We start from the raw sequence: 20,281 nt of genomic DNA on the forward strand, positions 1-20,281 counted from the left end.
GGAGCATTGGTCTGAGCCAGTATGACCATTCTCATGTTCTAAATCTGAATACAATGAATACATATCATATACTACATATTATGTTTCACTCATTTTAAAGAGACTTGCATGATAAACTTTCTCAAAAGACAAACCAGTATTATTGTCTTGCCTTATAGCAGGAGTGGGCAATAAATTTTGCAGAGGGGGCCACTTCACGAATTTTGGTAAGTTGTCATGGGCCGCACGTTTCTACTATATCAATGGAGGGGATGTGGGGTCTGGGAGGGAGTTTGGTGCAGAAGGGTGCTCTGGGCTGGGGAAGGGGATTGGAGTGTAGGAGGGGGTGCACGGTCTGGGAGGGAGTTTGGATGCAGGAGGGAGTTCTGACCTGGGGCAGGGGATTGTGGTGCGAGCTCTGGCCGGGAGGTGCTTACAACAGGCAGCTCCCGGACTGCGGTGCAGCAGGGCTCAGGAAGGCTGCCTGCTTGCCATAGACCCATGCTGCTCCTGGAAGCGGATGCGTCCGGCTGCTGCTGGCACATCTCTACATGCCCCTTGAGGGTAGGGGGGCAGTGGGTCTCTGTGCACTGCCCATGCCCGCAAGCACCGCCCCCACAGCTCCCATTGGCCAATTTCATGTTACAACATGGCATCCTCCAACAAGTGGTTAACCTCCCCAAAATGGCAGTTCTTTACATTTGAGTCACAACACTACTATGGATTGGTACAGAAAGAATAAGGATACCATTTTTTCTCAAGAACGGCAATACAAGGGAAAAGTTGAGATGTGAAGCTATTGCACCCACCAAAAATAGTGTTCTAAAGTAAAAAAAAGAAAAAATTAAATATTTTTAGAAGGCTACTATATAGGGATGATCCATAAAAAGGGGGAGGGACTAATGTCCAAGGGAAGGGGAGGGATATGTGATAGCCATTCTAATGCCAGAGACCTCCCTTTTACTAGATAAAGTTGTGTCTTTAAGAAGCACTGCAAGCGCGTATTCATCCCTTCCCCTTCGATTTAGTCTTAAATTTATTTTTTTCTTTATAATCTAAATGTATTACTAATTAGTTAATGTTTGTAAGGACTGGAAGATTAAAAGTGCCATGTAAGTGTGAAGTATTATTATATCCAATGTACTGTTTTAAATGAAGCACGTCCGATAACTAGGACAGGCCACAAAGGATATAGTTGAAAGCAAGTCCTACAGTCAGTGGCTCTGAACTTTTATACTTGCCAATATTTAAAGCTATAAATAGGCGTATCTGGGGAAGGGCAGGGGGGAAAAGAACCTGTTAACTCAACTGAAATGTTAGCTAGGCCTGAAACAAAGCCCACTCCAGTCTGAACACCCTAAATTATGGGGGTAATGTGGAGAAAACAAACATTCAAGGGGGAGAACATGTATTTTACTTAAAAAGTGGCAACTGTTACTCAAACAGGGGCAGATAGTACTTCTGTACTAGCTTTCCAATTTCACCTCTTGGACCTTCCAAGCAAGATCGCAACAAGTTTAAATCAGTAAATACAACTGGTGTTAGTGTTGAATACCTTGTGACAGCAGAACAATGATGGGAGGGATAGCTCAGTGGTTTGAGCATTGGCCTTCTGAACCCAGGGTTGCGAGCCCAATCCTTGAGGGCGCCACTTAGGGAACTGGGGTAAAAATCTGTCTGGGGAATGGTCCTGTTTTGAGCAGGGGCTGGACTAGATGACCTCCTGAGGTCTCTTCCAACCCTGATATTCTATGATACAATATCCCGAACATTATTTAATCTAATATTCAGGTTTTTATATATAAATTACTGTACATAGACTAATTTTAATGTAGACAACCTATGTTTCAATATATTAAAGTTATATATACCAGACACTTTAAGAAAAGTGTAAGTGTTTGCTATAAATGTAAGTAATTTAAGCAGAGTTTCTGACAGACCAAAAAAAAACCTAGTTTTTCCTCCTGCAGGATTTGGAAATAAAAAAATTTAGTATGAGAGGTTAATAAGCACATATTTAAACATTTATACAGAGAGCTTTTAATTACTGGGGGTTATCTTTAGGCAAAATATCTTTTTTGAGTAAAATATATTAGTGTTTTAAATTGTTTGCCTTGAACTATATAAAAAACTTACTGCCTCTGGAACAATATACTCCCACGAAGTTAGTTCCCAGAAAGCAAGAAAGATCTGTAAGGATTGTTGGCCCCCTGGGCAAACAAACAACCCCAGAAAAAAATTATATTTTGACAGATAAGATAGTATCATTTATTGGATCAACTTCTGTTTCCCTCAGAAGTTTGTCCAATAAAAGATATTACCTCATCCACTTTGTCTCTAATACTCTGGGTCCAAAACATGTATGCACTATTGTAGCTGTAATGTTTTGAGTATTTTAGGTGTATTTTCATGAAGACCAAATATTCTTCTCTTCAAACTTAAAACTCAGAAACTTGTTTGCACACCTGTCTGAGGGCACACACTTTACATATTAGCTACTATAAAACCATTTCTGAGGCACATCATAATTTACAAGCATCCTAATTCTTGACATAGAGGTCCTGACTCAGATGATAGAGACAGCATTCATTAAATGCAAATCCTCATTTATGTTAATGTAAATAAATCTGTTACAACTCTGATGTGCCCAAAAGGCACATGTTCAGAACAATTTTGTGAGAGACAGAATCCTGTGAGAGACAGAAACAAAATGCATAATTACTGTACTAACTGGGTTTCTGCAGTTTAGTATAATAATTGTATGTGACAGGATCTTCCTTTTCATGAACAAGCAGAACTCTGATAATTTTTGGCTATATCTAGGTTGCTTCCTCCTGCTACTAACTGAGTTGACATTAAGTTTTGAAAGTAGTTTCGTATAATAAGAGTTTGATCCTGAAAATACTTACAACTGGACCAAGTGTTTGCTATTTTGAGTAGTTCCATTGATTACAGGTAACTAGAACAAGGAGTGGTCATAATGAAGCAGCACAAGAATAGCTCAGGGAGAAAAAGGAGACCCCTGTTGACTGGCATTAGATTACCCTCCTTTAACTCTATTGATCTAGTCACATATCAGTCACTCCACTACTTTCACTGGGATCAATGTCGTGCTGACAGGCCAATGATTACCTGTTTACCATTTTAAAATATTGGCAAAACGTTAACTTTCTTCTAGTCCTTTGGAAGTTCCTCAGTATTCCAAGAGTACTGAAAATCAACATTAGTGGGCGAGTGAGCTCCTCAGACAGCACTTTTTAAATTCCTGGATGCAAATTATCCGGACCTGCTTATTTAAAAGAGTCTAAATTTACAAGCTGCTGTTCAAAATCCTCCTGGAATTACAATGGAGATGAAAATATATCATATGATATGAAAAGATAACCTGGCTTTTTTCCAAATACACTACAGAAATACGTACACCTCTACCCTGATACAACGCTGTCCTTGGGAGCCAAGAAACATCTTACAGCATTATAGGTGAAACTGCGTTATACGAAACTTGCTTTGATCCGCCAGAGTGTACAGCACCCTCCCGGAGCGCTGCTTTACGGGTTATATCTGAATTCATGTTATAATCAGGGTAGATGTGTATAAAATATTTCTTTTCTGCATTATTTATAATTCTACTATTTACATGTAGTAAATGAACCAATATCATTGTTCGGATTCCTTTCGTCCCTAAAATACTTAAGAAACTCTTCTTCTGAATTCTTACAGTTTTAAACTCTATTGATTACAGATTTGTCCTTCTGTCCTTTTGCTTCCCTGATCAATTTTTTTAAACCATTCTGAGTTTTTGATTTATATTTATGACTTATGTGATTTCCTCTTTCTCCCATTTCCACATGCACACTCCACGCCCCCCCCCCCGCCCCAACTCTTCACTTCCTTTCTAAGACAGGTTGGATTTAACCAATGCTGCCTTCTTGCTGGGTTGTAGCTTTTTGAGCATCTAGCAAAATGTTCTTGAACAACTCCTCATTATCATTCACATTTTCTGTTTAAATTCTCTTTCCCAACTGACTTGACTCGGTTTTTTTTCAGCTTTGTGAAATTGGCCCCTTTAAAGCACCACACATCTATATATGACTAGTTTGGACTTTATTCTGTTGCAGGTAACAAACATGATAGCGTCATAATCACTTGTACTTAATCAACCACTAATTTTAGTCCTGTGATCAATTCCTCCTTCATCAAGACGAGGTCTAATATGGAATCCCCTTAGTGTTGGATACGATACTTTTTGAACTAGGAAATTATCACCTCTAATATTTAGAAATTATGAGGATGTTTTGGTACTGGCAGCGTAACATCTCCAGCATGTGTCACTCAGACTGAATTCCCCCATGGTCACATAGCTTTCCGCCCCCCAATGTTATGGATAGGTGCTTCAGAAGCTGGTCATCCTGGTTCCTAGTGGGATTTGGTGATCTGTGGCAGACATCAACTATCATCCCATTTTGGTCTTTGTGTGTTAGGTCACAAATCCATAAACATTTAACATCTTTTTTCCCCCCCGAGTTGCCAACAACTCAAACAGGTAATGCCATTTTTGACAGTGCCATTTCCTCTGCAATTTTGCCCCCACTATCCTTCCTAAACAGGTTATAGTCATTGATTTTAACATTTCAATCATATGACTCATCCCCCAGGTTTCATTAATACCAACTAGATCAAATTTATATGCATAAATGAGCAATTCCAATTCCTCTTGTTTCCTACCCAGGCTCCTAGCATTGGCTTATAGGCAAATACAGAATCTCTCCAAGTCTTTCAGTGTTTTATTTATTTTGTTCCCGATATCATGATTTTGTGCGAAAGGAGTGACTGTATGTTCTCCTTTCTCATTAGTTTGATGGCCTCCTGACTACTCTAGCCAGCTGCCTCCGAGAACTAGAATGGAGGCCAGAAGCCATCCAAACTGTACAAAACCACCGCTCTCCACAGAAAGTGGAACAACCTTCAGTGAAATCAGAGCCTTCTACCTTACACCATTTACCTAGCCAGCAGTTTACTTCCTGCATCTTCTTCTTTGCATCTTCCTTCACTCTCAGGACAGGAAAGATTACTTGGACTTCCTTCTTCTGCAGCACCTTTTTGAGTTCTTGAAGTCATCTATAATCTGTGAGATATCCCATGATACAATGACATTAGTGCTGATGTACACCATCAGTGGATCCTGGCCCATCAACATCAGCCTATTCAATCTGAGAGGGCCATTTCATATCTTGGCTTTGAGATGACAAAATACCATTCTGTTGGCCACCTGTGCCTTGCAGAACATTCTTTCCATTCTTCTTAGCATATAATACTCAATGAGGATTGTCTGTCTTCCTTGGACTACTGAAGATCTCTTTGTGGGCAAGTTTGATTTTCTTAAGTTTGGTTGGCTAGTCAATCCAATATACACCTCTCCATTCCATTCAGCAAGATACCTGGTATCTTCTGTAGTTTCTATGCTGATGATGTGGTATTGATTGGAAATTTCTAGCTTTATAATTGCCCTATGAAGATTATGGGGCTTACAAGATAACATCACTACTTCTCTACTTTTGAAGGTTCACAAGCCAAAACAGTCAATAGAATACCTTTCAAGTTATTATATGAAAAAGAATAGCAGCAGCAACTTGGAAGTTACAGTCTGCAAATTAGGATCCAAATGAGAACTACATTCTTAACTGGAGGTTTAATTATAGAAGCAGTAGTAAGCAAAGCAGAAAGCAGACTGACAGTTTTGACAAGTAGGCATAACCCTTCCATATTTTCTTCCAGTGATTTAAGATCCACTTCTAGAGTGAAATAAGATTATTAAAGCATCTGCAGAAAGCAGATCACATTTGTTATGATTAACAAAGAGATTTATAAGAGATTAGTCTGGCTTTCCCCCTGTCTTCTTTCAAGGTCTGGTGGCACTTGCATCCTACTGCTGATGCAGGCTCAACTACTAACCCAAATGGGGCTGTGTATCTGGATGCAGAGACACTCGCCTCTTTTACTGTTTCATCACATTAATCTCGTGCATCCCTTCAACTTTGCTCATGAGCAATTCCCTCTCTGGCCTCTAATTGTGGAGTCATGCATCTGATCCTAGCAATTAAAGAAGAACCACCTTAGCACATCCAAACTTTGTGCTCCAGCCTTTTCAGGACGAGAGTGAAGCTGGTAATGCTGACCCTGCAATTTTTATCAGTAACTAAGGCCTACATTGCAGGTATCTCCATGCTTTTCTTAGTTTTTAACCCACTACTGCTATAAAAAATGAAAAAAAAACTGTAACTGGTAGAAGCAACTCCTGCCATAATGACCTTCTTGCAAGGCAGAGCAACTGGCTCAGGGAGTCGGCAGGAGGAGGAAGCAGTCCAGATAATGACAAAAGTCAATGATGCTTCTAAATACTAAAGAATATTTTACTGTCACAGCTGGCACATTTAATTTCATCGTTAGAGACATTAAACTACAATTGTGTGGCTTATCTATACTGCATAAAGCTAATTCCTAAATCATAGATAAACTCCCCAGAGCACAGGTTCATTGTAAGTAAAAACTTGTTAACATAAAATAAGTATTCAGCCTCCTGATGCAAGATGTTCTATGTAAGCATTTGCATTTCAAATTCATACCCTTCCTTGATAATTGTGTGTTGCAGGAATTAAAACAAATGTATACTGATATGTGCTGACAAAGGTTTCAGTGGAGAGTGAACAAGGAAAGAGCTGCAGCTTTGTTCTGCAAACTACTGAACATGTTTCTGCTTTAGAATTTGTGATAAAATTTATTTTCCCATTTACCTTCTTCTTGAAGTGTCTAGAGAAACTCATTTTGATTGTCTGTTAAGAACTTGCCATCGTCACTAAGACTATGTAAAATGAAAAGCATCTAAGAACAGATTTTAACCACAAAAGCAAAATACAACAAAATCAGGTGCACCAACTCTCTACATCAGATAATTTTAAGAAGTTAAAAACCCCAAATAGAGCTGTCCTCTCTCTTTCCCTGCAATTGTAATGGCCCTCTACACCAGGGGTGGGAAAACTATGGCCTGGGGGCCACATCCGGCCCTCCAGACATTTTAATCTGGCCCATGAGTTCCCACCAGTGAGTAGTGTCTGGGGCTTGCTTCACTCCAGTGCTCCAGCTTGGGAGTGGGGTCAGGGGCCTGCCCCGCTCCATGCAGCTCCCGGAAGCACTGGCATGTCCCCAGTCCAGGTCCTACACATAGGGGTAGCCAGGAGGCTCCGCACACTGCCCCCACGCCAAGCACCACCCTGCAGCTCCCATTGGTTGGGAATGGCAGCAAACGGGAGCTGCGGGGCGGCACCTGTAGACAGGGCAGCATGCAGAACTGCCTGGCTGCGCCTCCGCATAGGAGCCATTTCTGGGAGCTGTTTGAGGTAAACACCACCTGGAGCCTGCCCCCNTCCCCCTCCTGCCCTCCAAACCCCTTAGCCCCAGCCCAGAGTACCCTCCTGCACCCGCAGTCCCCTCATTTCCAGCCTCACCCCATAGCCCACACCCCCAGTCGGAGCCCTCTCACCCTCCCATACCCCAGCCTCCAATTTCATGAGCATTCATGGCCCACCATACAATTTCCCAGACGTGACTCTCGGGCCAAAGTTTGCCCACCTCTGCTTTACACTTTAGAATTCCTCCAGACATTAGATCAACTAGTACAATTTATTGCAACTGTCAACTTGTACTTGAAGTGATTTTTTAACTAAATCATTTTCCAGCTTCTCAAATCATAAACAGTGTGAAATTTTAACCCCATCCTCAACTTTTCTGTCATCTACTGGCTGTTTCATGGCAACTTCCATACCTTGGCCAGACACAGATGGTCATCCAGCCTATACATAAACTGCTAAATGGAGTGAACCATCAAGAAACAACATTGGTCCTCCATGCTCTACATTGACTATCAATCCTATCCTAGTTATTCTTCAAAGTCTGGATCTCCAAATCCTGAATTGCGATGTACCATAAAAATACTACAGGAAAGGTTTAAGGTAAAGAATGCACTGGCCCAAAAATCGGGCTGAGTCCAACTCCTGCCCCGTAATTTGAAAACTGCAAGGCTGATCCTGGAGAATGGCCACGTTGGGACACTTCTAGAAGTGAGCACTTGAATTTAAACTACTCAAAGTGACTTTTAAATATGGGAAAAAGAGGAGGAAAACTGGCTTCTGAACAGGTAAGTTTGTGTAAGGTTCCCCAGGTAATTATAGTAACAGGTTCTTCCAGTGCATGTATAATAACAATCTGAGTCAGGACAATTCTGGGAGAAACACCTACCCAACTCTCTGTCTCAGTAAGAGAACACTGTGATTGTGTGCCCCACAAACCGTAGCTATTTGGGAGGTTCTTTTTGGCTTGTTTCATAACATTAAAAGCAGAGGTATTTTTATTATGTTCACATGAATAGATGCATAGTTTAAGTGGTAGTGGATCACAAGTTTTGAAACTGAATTATGCACAGCTGAAAATAGATGTTTATTTTGATCAGATGGTAAAAGTCAGGACTTCAGCTGTGCAACTATAATTAGGTTAATAAAACGTGAACTAAAAGGAATAAAATCACCCCTCTCCTTGTAACTTCATCTCAGTAATGAAGCTAGCACAACAATCGTCATGAACACGAACAGTGCATGTCCCCTTGTTTAGCTGTAGTTTACAGTTACAGAAGTAAACAATGGTGCACTAGCTAAGCCACTTGAGGTTTGATATAAAAAAAGAAAAAGCCATCTTTGTTATGATATTGTTAATTTAGATCCTGGTGACCCTTCAGAAAGTAAACAAAAATTTCCCACAGTATTATGAAATGGCATCTCTTAAACTAAAGGGCAACAGTTGGCACATACCAACAGATTTGATGACCTTCACATGTATCTAATTAGCATACCCTCTACATGCAACCAGTTGCTAATATGAAACTTTTGTCACGTTTAATACATTCAGTCTTCGCTATCAGTTTTAATGTACTCAATAGGGCAGTCTTGCCAAATTTTCCAGTACAAGAAAAAACAAATTAAACTGAAAGATCCAAGATTTCTATTGCCAACTCCATGTTATTTTATCTTTACTAATGAGTAACAGTGACCTCTATTGTTTGCCTGGTTTAACTATTGGTACCAACACCAAATTAGAATTGTCATTATTATTGAAAACGTTTTTATAGCACCATAAGTTTAAACTGTGCTTTACATAGATAAGACATGTTCCTGCACTCATCAGCATGTTTGCTGGCAACAGACATTAGCACAAAATTACAGGGACAGATTCTAAAAGCTCAGTGCAATTAAACTATAAAAAGAATGGAGAGTCAGAAGGAAGACTATCTACTGTCACCACATACTACTTTAACACATGAACCTCAGCACTTTATACTTTACAGCTAAGTGTTTCCATGTAGGCAGTTTCACAAAATCTCAGAGACAGGACCAAGTTCAGTGGGAGTTTGATCAGGGTCTTAACCAGCTAATATTCTGCACAACTTTACCAAAACGCTATGTGGGGATATACCCCAGTTCCTGTTCAAATGTAGCGGCTTTAATTTTTACACAGCAGAACCTCACTGTGAAACTCATCAGGAAACGAACTCTGCAAATCAATACGTAAAACTCAGACGTGCATCAAAAAAGCATTTTTCATTTTGAAAACTGTAGTTTGGTTTTTATTACTGATTTCATGGTGTACTAGCAAATGTTTTGTTCTGTATTTGTTTTTAAAAGGATGGCTACAGTATGAGACCGCATGGACAGCACAGTTACTAATATTTGCTAAGAAGCTAGCAGAGACCACCCTTTTTCTGAAATGTGTAGATTTGTGAAATACTCCTGAAATACTTCTTAAAATTTCTCATCTATTTTGTCACGTCTCTGTTGAATTAACCGCCCCAAAAAAGTCTGCGATAAAGACTTCCTTGTAAAACAGGAACAGTTTATGACATACGATGCATAAAATCATTTCTGCTGAGAATAGTTTCAAGTGTCTATTTCGGCAATTAAAAAACTCCGCAAATGCTGACACTGAGCCAAATCCAGTTTGCTTCAGCCTATAAAAACTAGCAAACAAGATCTAAACATCTTTCTAGCCTCTATTGATGTTTTTACCTTAACAAGACTTCAGTTCTCAGAAACATCATCTAAACTTTCCTATATGCCCCAACATAAGTTCAGTGCTTAAAACGTGTTGTCTTTTTTTTTAAAGTTGTATATTACCTATAGAACCCAAGCAGTTCATGAACTTTGCCAGTATGGCTTAATCTTAATCCATTCCTGGGTTTCATTTAAAAAAAATATTTTAAAACATTACCTGGGGTTACAGTTAGCTGAAAGTAATGGAGCTTGTTTGAATCTGGAAAATTCACTTTACATGTACCTGCGAAGGAAAAAAACCTGCATCAAACAATGAATGATAATCTCCTCTTTCAATCTTCCAGGGCCCAAAATGTAAAACCTTGTCAAGTACTCTGCCTTCATTCAGTGAGCAATGCTTTCATTCTGGTGAGCTCATTTGCTGGAATTTTTTTTCCAATTCCCTTTGTTCCCCTCCCTAAATAGTTTGGAGTCAATGAAATTTAGGTCATCAAATCACCCACATGCTGGTGTTATGATCCGCAGTTATGAAGGAAAGATGTACCTGTAAAGGAAAATAGGCCATGTTCTTTTAAAATGCTAATTAGGTTCAATTATAACATGCAAACAAACTGTTGCCAAAGACAGATACTAATCAAAATTTAGAAAGGTGGGACATACAGAACCACTAGGGTTTCCCTCAAAGTTCTACAAGTGGCAACTCTGCTATAAACTTTTCTGTCCCAAGCAATTAACTGAAGGTCAAATGTAGTCTCCTTAAAGGAACGTCAAATGTGACTTGCCATACTGAAACGAACCGGTGGTCTATCCAAGCACAGTAATGAGTCTCTGGCAGTGCCATGCAGCTGATGCTTCAAAATAAGTCAAAAAAATCCAGAGCAGATTTGGCAGGTTACACAAATATAAACGTTCGGATGCATAATGTTTCCTCCCAACCCCAGACCATGATCAGATTAATGCCCTGACGCACAATGACAAATATTAACTTGTAATTTTCACAATCTAGATGGAGCAACTGCAAATATTCATCTTCCCTTAAAACAGCACTTGAAGGGAAATAATCTAATCACTTGTGGAGAGTAAAAAGATTTTCTAGGTAAATGGGGAAGAGATTAATGCGATAAACTGATACAGATATATAAAAGTTTGGTAGCCCTCAAGGTTAAGTGCAATTCTGGGATTCTCCAAACACCAGACCTGGCCATATGATGTCTGTCACCCTGGAAACGTAGCAATATTCTGTTCCCCTCCCCCCAGAAAGTGTCACATTTTAAATGCAAGGCCTAAATCCTTCAGACATATGCTTCCTAAGTCACTTCCTTCCCAAGTCGAACAGAGAGAGACTGCTAATTCACTGTGGAAACTTTTACATTTTAATTTAATTTTATACTGTCTAAAAACCTCCCCTTGCCACATCATTTGTATCTGCAAAGAAAAGCAGCCTCCACGACTGTAATGTACTGTAAATCACCCAGGAGCTGATTGGCATAAGATACTGTTACAGCAAGGAGAGAGTCCTAGCGTGACAAACCATGTCTTTTGTGGCACTGAAGGTTAATAGTTAATATTTCTGAACATCAGGGTTTCCAACTGGGACAATAACTTCTATTACAGTCTATAGTACAATATCATGCTGTTCTGCATTCCACATCACGTTAACTAAAAATACTGTTCACACCCACAAAGTGTAATAACAGCTGAGCTGTACTGAACAGAATATGCCTTCCTGACCCAGCCTTGGTGCCAGCTGGCAGTGATTTTACAGGGATCCCTTTGGTGAATTATTATGCAGATATCCGACCCAAGGGTGGCGTGTGAACTCTTTACTGAGAGCCAGGAGCCAACTGGTCATCATAATTGTGAAATGTAGGTATGGATAACATTTAAGGAGTTAAGTATCAGGGGGTAGCCGTGTTAGTCTGGATCTGTAAAAGCAGCAAAGAATCCTGTGGCACCTTATAGACTAACAGACGTTTTGGAGCATGAGCTTTCGTGGGTAAATACCCACTTCATCAAATGCATGTCACCCACGAAAGCTCATGCTCCAAAACATCTGTTAGTCTATAAGGTGCCACAGGATTCTTTGCTCCATTTAAGGAGTTATGTACCCAAACTGAAAATTATGCTCCCAAGGTCTTGGGGTGAAGGTAGGTCACCAGAAATCTGACTATTAGCATATTGTATATTGCAGGCCTTTCACTGTATGCCTATCTGGATACTGAGAGATGCAAATTGAGTGATCGCAAAATCTACAAGAGCAGAAATCTACTGAAAGAAAAACAGAAAGGGGGCATCCTGCTTCTGAAAAAGGATTGGTCTGGTATATCATGGAGCACAGAGATGCACACTGAATCCTTCTCTTAGGAGGCCAACTGACAGAGCATGTCGATGAAAGAAGGGCCACAGCCAACCTGGCTACAAAGCTCTGCAAAGTACTTTTGGGGAGCAATACTTTCTGACATAAGAGTATCTCATTAATAAGTCTAAGCTCTAGAATGCACATTATGATTTTATTGTATATGCAACCATTCATTTCCAATACTTCTACTTGCTACTAACTGAATCTCCATCCTTGGTTAAATAAACTGAAATATGATTTCACTATAACAAATTAAGTGCTGTAAGTTGCGTGGAGTGGTGATCTGAGATGGGACTGATAGGCTAGGGAGTACTGTTTCTTGGGAAGCAGTGAGCTGGTGAATACTGAGTGTCTACTAGAGCAGCAGCTGGGCATCCAAGGAGATACTTGGAGGGCTCAAGGTCTGGAGAGTGCCTATCACTAACCTGCAGAGTGACATCAGGGCCTGTGATGCCTAGAGAGGAGCGCTAGTGTTGCCAAAGGCTGGCAGAGCTAGGAAGCTGATCCATTGTAAGCACATACAAGGCTTCCTTAGGATAACGGCAGTACATTTAAATAGAAACGTGCTTAACAACTCAGGGTTCCCCAGGAAGCATCACAGCCTCCTAAAATGTGCTATTTCCATTGTCTGAGAGAGCAAATCTGTGTCTGTACCTTGGTCCCACCATGGTGACACAATGAAAACCATTATGCCTGCCACAGTAACAATTTCAAAGCCGTAACGAGTTACCAGACCAATAAGTTCTCTCTCTGAAAACAAACAGTTACCTAAATCATTCTCTTTATGTGACTTTTAAAAGATAATGTAAAGGTCAGTGAGTTCAAATTTCAATTATATAGTTTCTTGAACTCTTTTGGACTTAAAAACAGTATTTTTAGGAGACCAAACAAGCTGAAATCCTGCTTTGCCTGCATGTACCTTTTAAGGTAAAAAGTTAATTTAATTTGTTAAATAACATTTCAACAGCTAAGACATCATATAGCCTGGCAGGGACTACCTGAATCTGGTGACCACACAATATCATTTCAGGGTAACTGCAGCCATTTAAGTCTTCAAATTCATTTATAAAGCTACACAATCAGTACCTACAAAGCTAACTCAGAAATACAAGGGCAGCATGCAAAAGATGCAGTGTTTTAATCTCAATATCTTCTAAGACAGAAGGTACAAACAGCATTTAACCTGTCACTTTAATAGGTCAGATCTCCTTTATTACCATCCAAGTACAAACTTTGCCACGAGTATTTGGTATTTTTGCCTATATTCTAGTCAAGCTGTTATACCATAACCACAGTATCCGAGCCCCATTAAGAGCTATAAAAAGCAACGAAGAGTCCTGTGGCACCTTATAGACTAACATGTATTGGCACATAAGCTTTCATGGGTGTTATAGACTAACAAATGTATTAGAGCATAAGGTGCCATAGGACACTGTTGCTTTTTACAGATCCAGACTAACACAGCTACCCCTCTGATACTTGACACTAAGAGCTAGTTACTGTGCTTCTGTTCTTGAGACAACACAGGTACAGACAAGTTTTAAACCATAGTGGGAAGAGGTGTCCAGTAAGGAAAAAAAAACAGGGAAACAGGATTTCTTAGGGAATTTGATAATGGGATACAGTCTCTCTCCTCTAGGTCCCAGACCAACAATGATCAAAAGTCAATAGCATCTGAAGGCTGTTTGGTGGCCTATGTGGAATGAATGATGGATATGAGCCTGTAGTATAAAGGCACCTTTGTTTGCAAACTATGCAAACAGACTAAATAATAAATGGACATGGAAACTAAGATACCTTCTCACCCCCAGAGGGAGTTTTTGCTGGTCAGGATGGAGATACATTTGCAAGATGCTATTTGAAAAACCTGCACTGCTGCTGCCCTGACCATACCTATTATGTGGACTTCACCCTCCAAGCTAGTTACTTACACTTTTTTTAAAGTGAGAAATAAAATAGCACTAAGCTCTCTGCAAATACAGATACAGTGCTGATGCAAGAGCAATGATTTAGCACAAAACCACAACTATTCATAGATTTTAAGTCCAGAAAGGACCACTGTGATCATCTAGTCTGACTTCCTGACTAGCAAAGGCCGCAGACCTTCCCCCAAAATAATTTCTACCACATACCTTTTAGAAAAACATGCAATCTTGATTTTAAAATTGTCAGTGATAGAGAATTTACTACAACTCCTGGTAAATTGTTCTAATTGTTAATTACTCTCAGTTTACAAGGTATATCTTATTTCCACTCCGAATTTGTTAGTTTTAACTTCCCTGCAATGGATCATATTATACCTCACTCTACTAGACTGAAGAGTCCTTTATTAAATATTTGTTCCCCATAGAGGTACTTATAGACTGTAATCAAGTCACCCCTTAGTCTCTGAGTTCCTTGATCTATCACTATAAGGCATGTTTTCAAATCATTTCTGGCGTTCTCCCATGAACCCCACGTAACTGATCAGCACCTTCCCAGAAATGGACACAATACTCCATCAGCGGTCCCACCATGCCAGATACCAGGGTAGAAAAACCTCACTACTCCGACTTGAGATGCCTGTTTATGCCTCCCAGAATCACGAGTTCTTTTGGCCACAGCCTCACATTGCAAGCTCATGTTTGGCTCATTATCCACCACCACCCCCAAGTCTTTTTCAGATGTATGATCAAGACAGGGTTTTGTTTTTGTTTTTGTTTTTTTAAAAAAAAACACAATAAGAATTGGATATTGTATAGATAATATTAAATCTAAATCAGTTATAATGGACTACCTCAAATTTCTAATTAACATTTCCTCCCTGCATATTTTAAAACCCCACACACATTTAGATATTTTAGTTTGGTTGTGCAATTTATTCTGTGGTACACAAATCTATCTAACATCCACCCATGCATACAAAGATGCCTTAGACATCAGATATTACCCAGAGTTACAGACATATTAGGGAAGGGGAAAAGCCAATATATCTGACTCCAGATTGGAATATCAGATGACACTGTGATATAGCCATTTTATAGGTATTTATTTGAAACCTAGTTATGTTTAAGTTGAGTAAACAAGTAGTATATAGTAATATTTCTACTACATACCAAAATGCACAAACACACACCTAGGTTCCTTCATAAAATTAAGCAGACAGCCAAATGTGTATTATGCAAAGATATCACCATGTCTGCATTAACCTAGCTTTTGACTTCAAGAAATAAGGCATCCAATAAGCTGAAATAGCAGCAAAGCACAGCAAGGAATATAAATATTTTATTTCCAGGCACGTACATGATGCTTATTAATCAATCAGCTTATGAAGTGTCTCCATGCAAAAAATGTATTAAATATTTATTAACGTTGAACATACTCATACACAATACAAAATACACTTCCATGCTTAAGTAAAACTGAACAAAACAGTGCAAATGAGAGATACTGAAATATCAGCATTAGTTTATCTTCTCTTTTTCAATGATCTTCCCCCTCTGGCATGTTCTCACCTTCCCTAGCGGGAAGCACGAACTTTTACACATCCTCCTTTCTCCCACCCAGCCATCAGAAGGCAATTCTTTTTAGTAGGAGTTTCTTACACTGGGAAGACTGAATTTGAAGGTAAGGAGTTGCTCCAGATTCAGAAACATTACAAAAGAGAAAGTTAACAAGTCAGGGACCTAAGCAGCACCACTCAGATGCTTTGTCTACATGAAAGACATTTTTTAAAAGCTTGTCGTATAGAAAAGTGTCACACTAGCTTTGTCTACACTACAGTTTTTCTGCCGATCTAACTCGAAAGAGTTCAGTGCTATGCATTTGACTATGGTTTCTAAAATGGTGCTGAACGTTGTTTTCCTTGCAAGCACAAACACGGACAATAGTGTCCGGCAGTGGTTCCATGTATCCACTGCCAGTACCCATCGTACACAATAAATACAAGGCTTTAGAAACTTGCCTCATCATCCTGTGCTAAAACAGCTTTTTGTTTCACTCCAAGACAGCACAAGTCCTTCCCTCTTATGCTAATACAGAATAAGAGAGATACTCAAGGGGTCCAAATTATGACTGCTATGAAAACAGCAACTTTGAATTTCCAAGATTCAGTGCATTTAAAATCCCAACCAAAAAGCAAGAGTAGTTTTTCCACATTTAATACATGACTATCTGCTTTACAGGTACTAGTTTTCACAGCAGCACGTATCATTCCTTGCTCCGGTAAGAATACACATGCTGGGCTCACCTCAAGATTTTTAAGTAGCGTCCCTAATATTCTAATCTAGTGATTGTGTCAAGTGACAGCAGCCTCAAAGAGATGAAGAACTACAACTATTTAATCTGTTTTACAGGAACAGTTAACTGTTTACTGTCCTTTATCCTTTAATTCAGAATCTCTCTTACCTTGGAAATTATAGCGAGAGAAGGGAGGAGGTACCTGCAAGTATCCCCATTCAGATAATGGAAAACCTTTACTCCCTGGAATATTATTGGAGAAGATAATTTTATTTCCCCACATCTAGAGTAGTATAAATTAAAAATAGTTACCGCTGTTTCCAAGAGAGGCTAATAATTGCTTTGTGATAACTTAACCCCTAGAAGAGATATATACATTGTCAACCCAGTGAATGCTTAAAAAGGATGTCACAGTGCTCAGAATTATCAATCAGAAAACAAGCAAGCAATCTCCATGCTCTTTATTCTTTTTCTTAAAATGCATAATATCAAATCCCATACTTACAAGGTAAATTAACTTCAAGTTCTGCAACCTCTGTTAAAAAGAAAAGAGATTACTGTTAATGCTGGCTTCATGTTGTATGTGAAAATAGAGTCTGAATGGACAGATGCACTCAGTTTAAACAAACTTTTAAACACAAAGAACAGCAACATTTTTACTGCTTTAAAGACATTTACTGTATTTAAGACATCTCTTCAAATCCCTCCTTAAACCACACTTCTTCTGGAAATTATTTTAATATGTTCATCACCAAGTTCAAATTCTGCTCATACCCCTTGGACAGATGCTTAGGGGAAGGGAACTCTTTTTAAAACAGAGTGTCTGGGGAAGAACGTCTTTGGGAGCACAGAGCTCCATATTCAGGATTCATAGGACCTACTAGTGGGGGAATTTTAAGTTAGTACCAAAAAGTAAACATATCTTATTGTGTTTAAGCCTAACAGTTGAAGAAAAACATTACTGGCAGAAAAAAAATATTTCATGTAATTCTACTGGCTTCCACTTAAATGATACTTTTTAGGCCATTTTTAAAGAGCTCTTAATCAATCACATTAACATTGCTCTCAAACCTAAATTATCTCCTCGGTGTATTGGGTCAGTATACAATGCTTTGCACAAAAACGCATAGCTACAAAAACATATACGCAGCAAACCTCACTGTCCACAAAATAAAAATACATGTCACATCACTGATGGGAAAACCCCAAATATTCTGGGATTGGATAAACACCCTAAGTGTTAAATACTTAGACAGTTTGAAGGCTTCCACATTAAGCCCCACCCTCCCCTGGACCCAAGATTGACATGGTATATGCTACTATCAGGGAAAATCATGGTTTTTACCACCCGGGAAAAACTAGTTACTCCAAGTTTAAGACATTTTCTATTTTAAAAACTCTGTTTTATTAAGGCACACCACATTATACTTAGTTTTAATTACATATTTAAATTGTGGTTACATAAGACAGTAGATTCAGAGTTTAATTTAAGGTTGTACAAATTAAAAAAACTGCAGTGGCCATAACACACACACATATACACACACACACACATTGTGACAAAGTTCCTCCTCTACTTTAGTGGGTCCTGCACTTATTGACAGATTTGTTCACCTCAGTGATCCTCCCCTCTTGTGGAGCCCACAGTCTGGGTCAGCTCCTCCTGTGTCTGATCAGGAGTTGGGAGGTTTGGGGGGAAACCCAGGCCAGCCCAGGGCCCTGTGGATTGCAGCTGTCTATAGTGCCTCCTGTAACAGCTGCATCACAGCTAGAACTCCCTGGGCTACTTCCCCATGGCCTCCTCCACACACCTTCTTTATCCTCACCGCAAGACCTTCCTCCTGGTGTCTGATGGTTGTCTTCCTCAATCCTCCAGCAGTACACTCTCTCACTCTCAGCTCCTTGCCCTCTTGCTCCCAGCTCCTCACACACACTCCTTCTCCTCTGGCTCCTCCCTGCCTGACTGGAGTGAGCTCCTTTTTAAACCCAAGTGCCCTGATTAGCCTGCCTTGATTGGCTGCAGGTGTTCTAATTAAAGTAGTTATCTCCACTGCCTTTTAGAAAGATCTTAATTGGCCCCAGGTGCCTTGATTAACCTGGAGCAACTGCCATTTGGTTACCAGGGTACTAGGGATTTGTTTAGCCTGGGGCTAACATACCTGTTTCTCAGTACTTTACTGTAGCCATCTGGCCTTGCCCCATCACAATACATACACACATACACACACACACAATAATTATAATAGAAAATGTCCATATACATTTTGGCTTGGTATTTTCCTCAAGGAAGTTACATATCATGACTTAGTTCAGTTTTCAGTATTATATAAACAAAAGTTGAAAATATCTGATTAATTGAAAATGACAATAATGCAGAGTTGTAGGCTTGAAGCATTAAGCAATCAGAGGCATGCAGAATTGCAGATTACCAGTCCAGGTCAATTTGACCATTCAGCATTCTGCAGCAGACGACCAACTTTGATGTAGCGGATAGACAGAGCCCATTCCTGACTTTTGAACGGATGCATCCAAAGTTTGAAAAGATTTGTTCTGTGCTTGCTGCACTTGTTGAACACTGGTGCAATTATTTTTCCCAGTTTAACCTGGGTTTAAGCCTGTACTTACTAGTATCCACCCCAAACTTTTTTTCCCCAGGAAACGGCCAAGCCTGCCTAGAATCCTCTCTTACTTGGATTCTTGAGGGAAGCCTAGTAGCCTGATACTGCATCAGGTGTGACTGAAACCAGCCAGTTAAACCTCCTCCAGTCAACAACTTCCTATGTTTATCCCCTTGTCACATTCTAGGGTGTAGTCACCGCCTGCCCTGCAACTTTGGGTGCCTCTTAATGCTTTGCTGTTGTACCTCCCAACCACAGCTGCTCCCATCTAGCCTAACAGTATGCAGGCTACACCCTGAGTGCCTGTGTAGAGCTGCAGCCCTGGTCCAGCCACTCTGACTCCAGCAGCCTGTCAGCAACACACCAGTCATATGCTGGCTTCCACCAGCCTTGGTTACTTAACTTGCAGAGTGAGCCCACCACACTCCTAGCCCCAAATTTTCCCAAAAACGTGTGTTCTGCACTGTCCAGCCCTCCCCTGGGCTGTTCAGATATTAGAGGTCAGTTGGACCTAATATGTCAATATTCAACAGTTTGCTGCTTTAACTGGAGTTAGCAAACAGTTCATTTTAAGGATTACTGGATACTTTAGACTAAAAGCAAAACACATTTATTTAACTAAAGAGAGAGGCTTTGAGTGAGTACAAGCATCAGGTATTAAACTCACAAAATTTAACAAGTGGGACTTGGTTCGAGGTAAAATCCTTACCACATGTTCCAGCAATAGGGCTGACCAAATTCCCAGGTCAGGATCTCCCCCAGAGTCAAAGGACTGGTTCCTTTGTTGTCTTATGTGGGGAAGAGAGAGGAGAGATGCTTTGGTGTGTTTTTGCCCCTCACTTTTATAGTCCGGTCACCCTATTTACAGGGGCTTCTTCTGAGGATTACCCCCAAAGAAAAAAGTTATTCAAACAGAAAAGGCGGCAATGGAGTTGTCATAAGCCTTCCCAAATCTGGACCTTAGCGTCCAGAAATCTGGGTGCCTGCATGAACCCCTCTAAGCTTAATTACCA

The 20,281-nt window shown here is 40.0% G+C and overlaps 1 protein-coding gene across 1 annotated transcript in view; it reads right to left on the reverse strand.

Moving 5' to 3' along the window:
* The window catches only part of UBE2F (ubiquitin conjugating enzyme E2 F (putative)), a 150,495-nt gene that overhangs the window by 91,124 nt on the left and 39,090 nt on the right, over positions 1-20,281 (reverse strand). Inside the window, exons 3-4 of the mRNA XM_075069943.1 lie at positions 17,156-17,185; positions 10,291-10,356 (exon numbers count right to left, since the gene is read on the reverse strand). Coding sequence (XP_074926044.1) covers positions 10,291-10,356; positions 17,156-17,185 — 96 coding nt within the window. The remainder of the gene's footprint in view (positions 1-10,290; positions 10,357-17,155; positions 17,186-20,281) is intronic.

Source organism: Chelonoidis abingdonii, chromosome 10, assembly GCF_003597395.2.
Source record: "Chelonoidis abingdonii isolate Lonesome George chromosome 10, CheloAbing_2.0, whole genome shotgun sequence".
NCBI lineage: Eukaryota > Metazoa > Chordata > Testudines > Testudinidae > Chelonoidis > Chelonoidis abingdonii.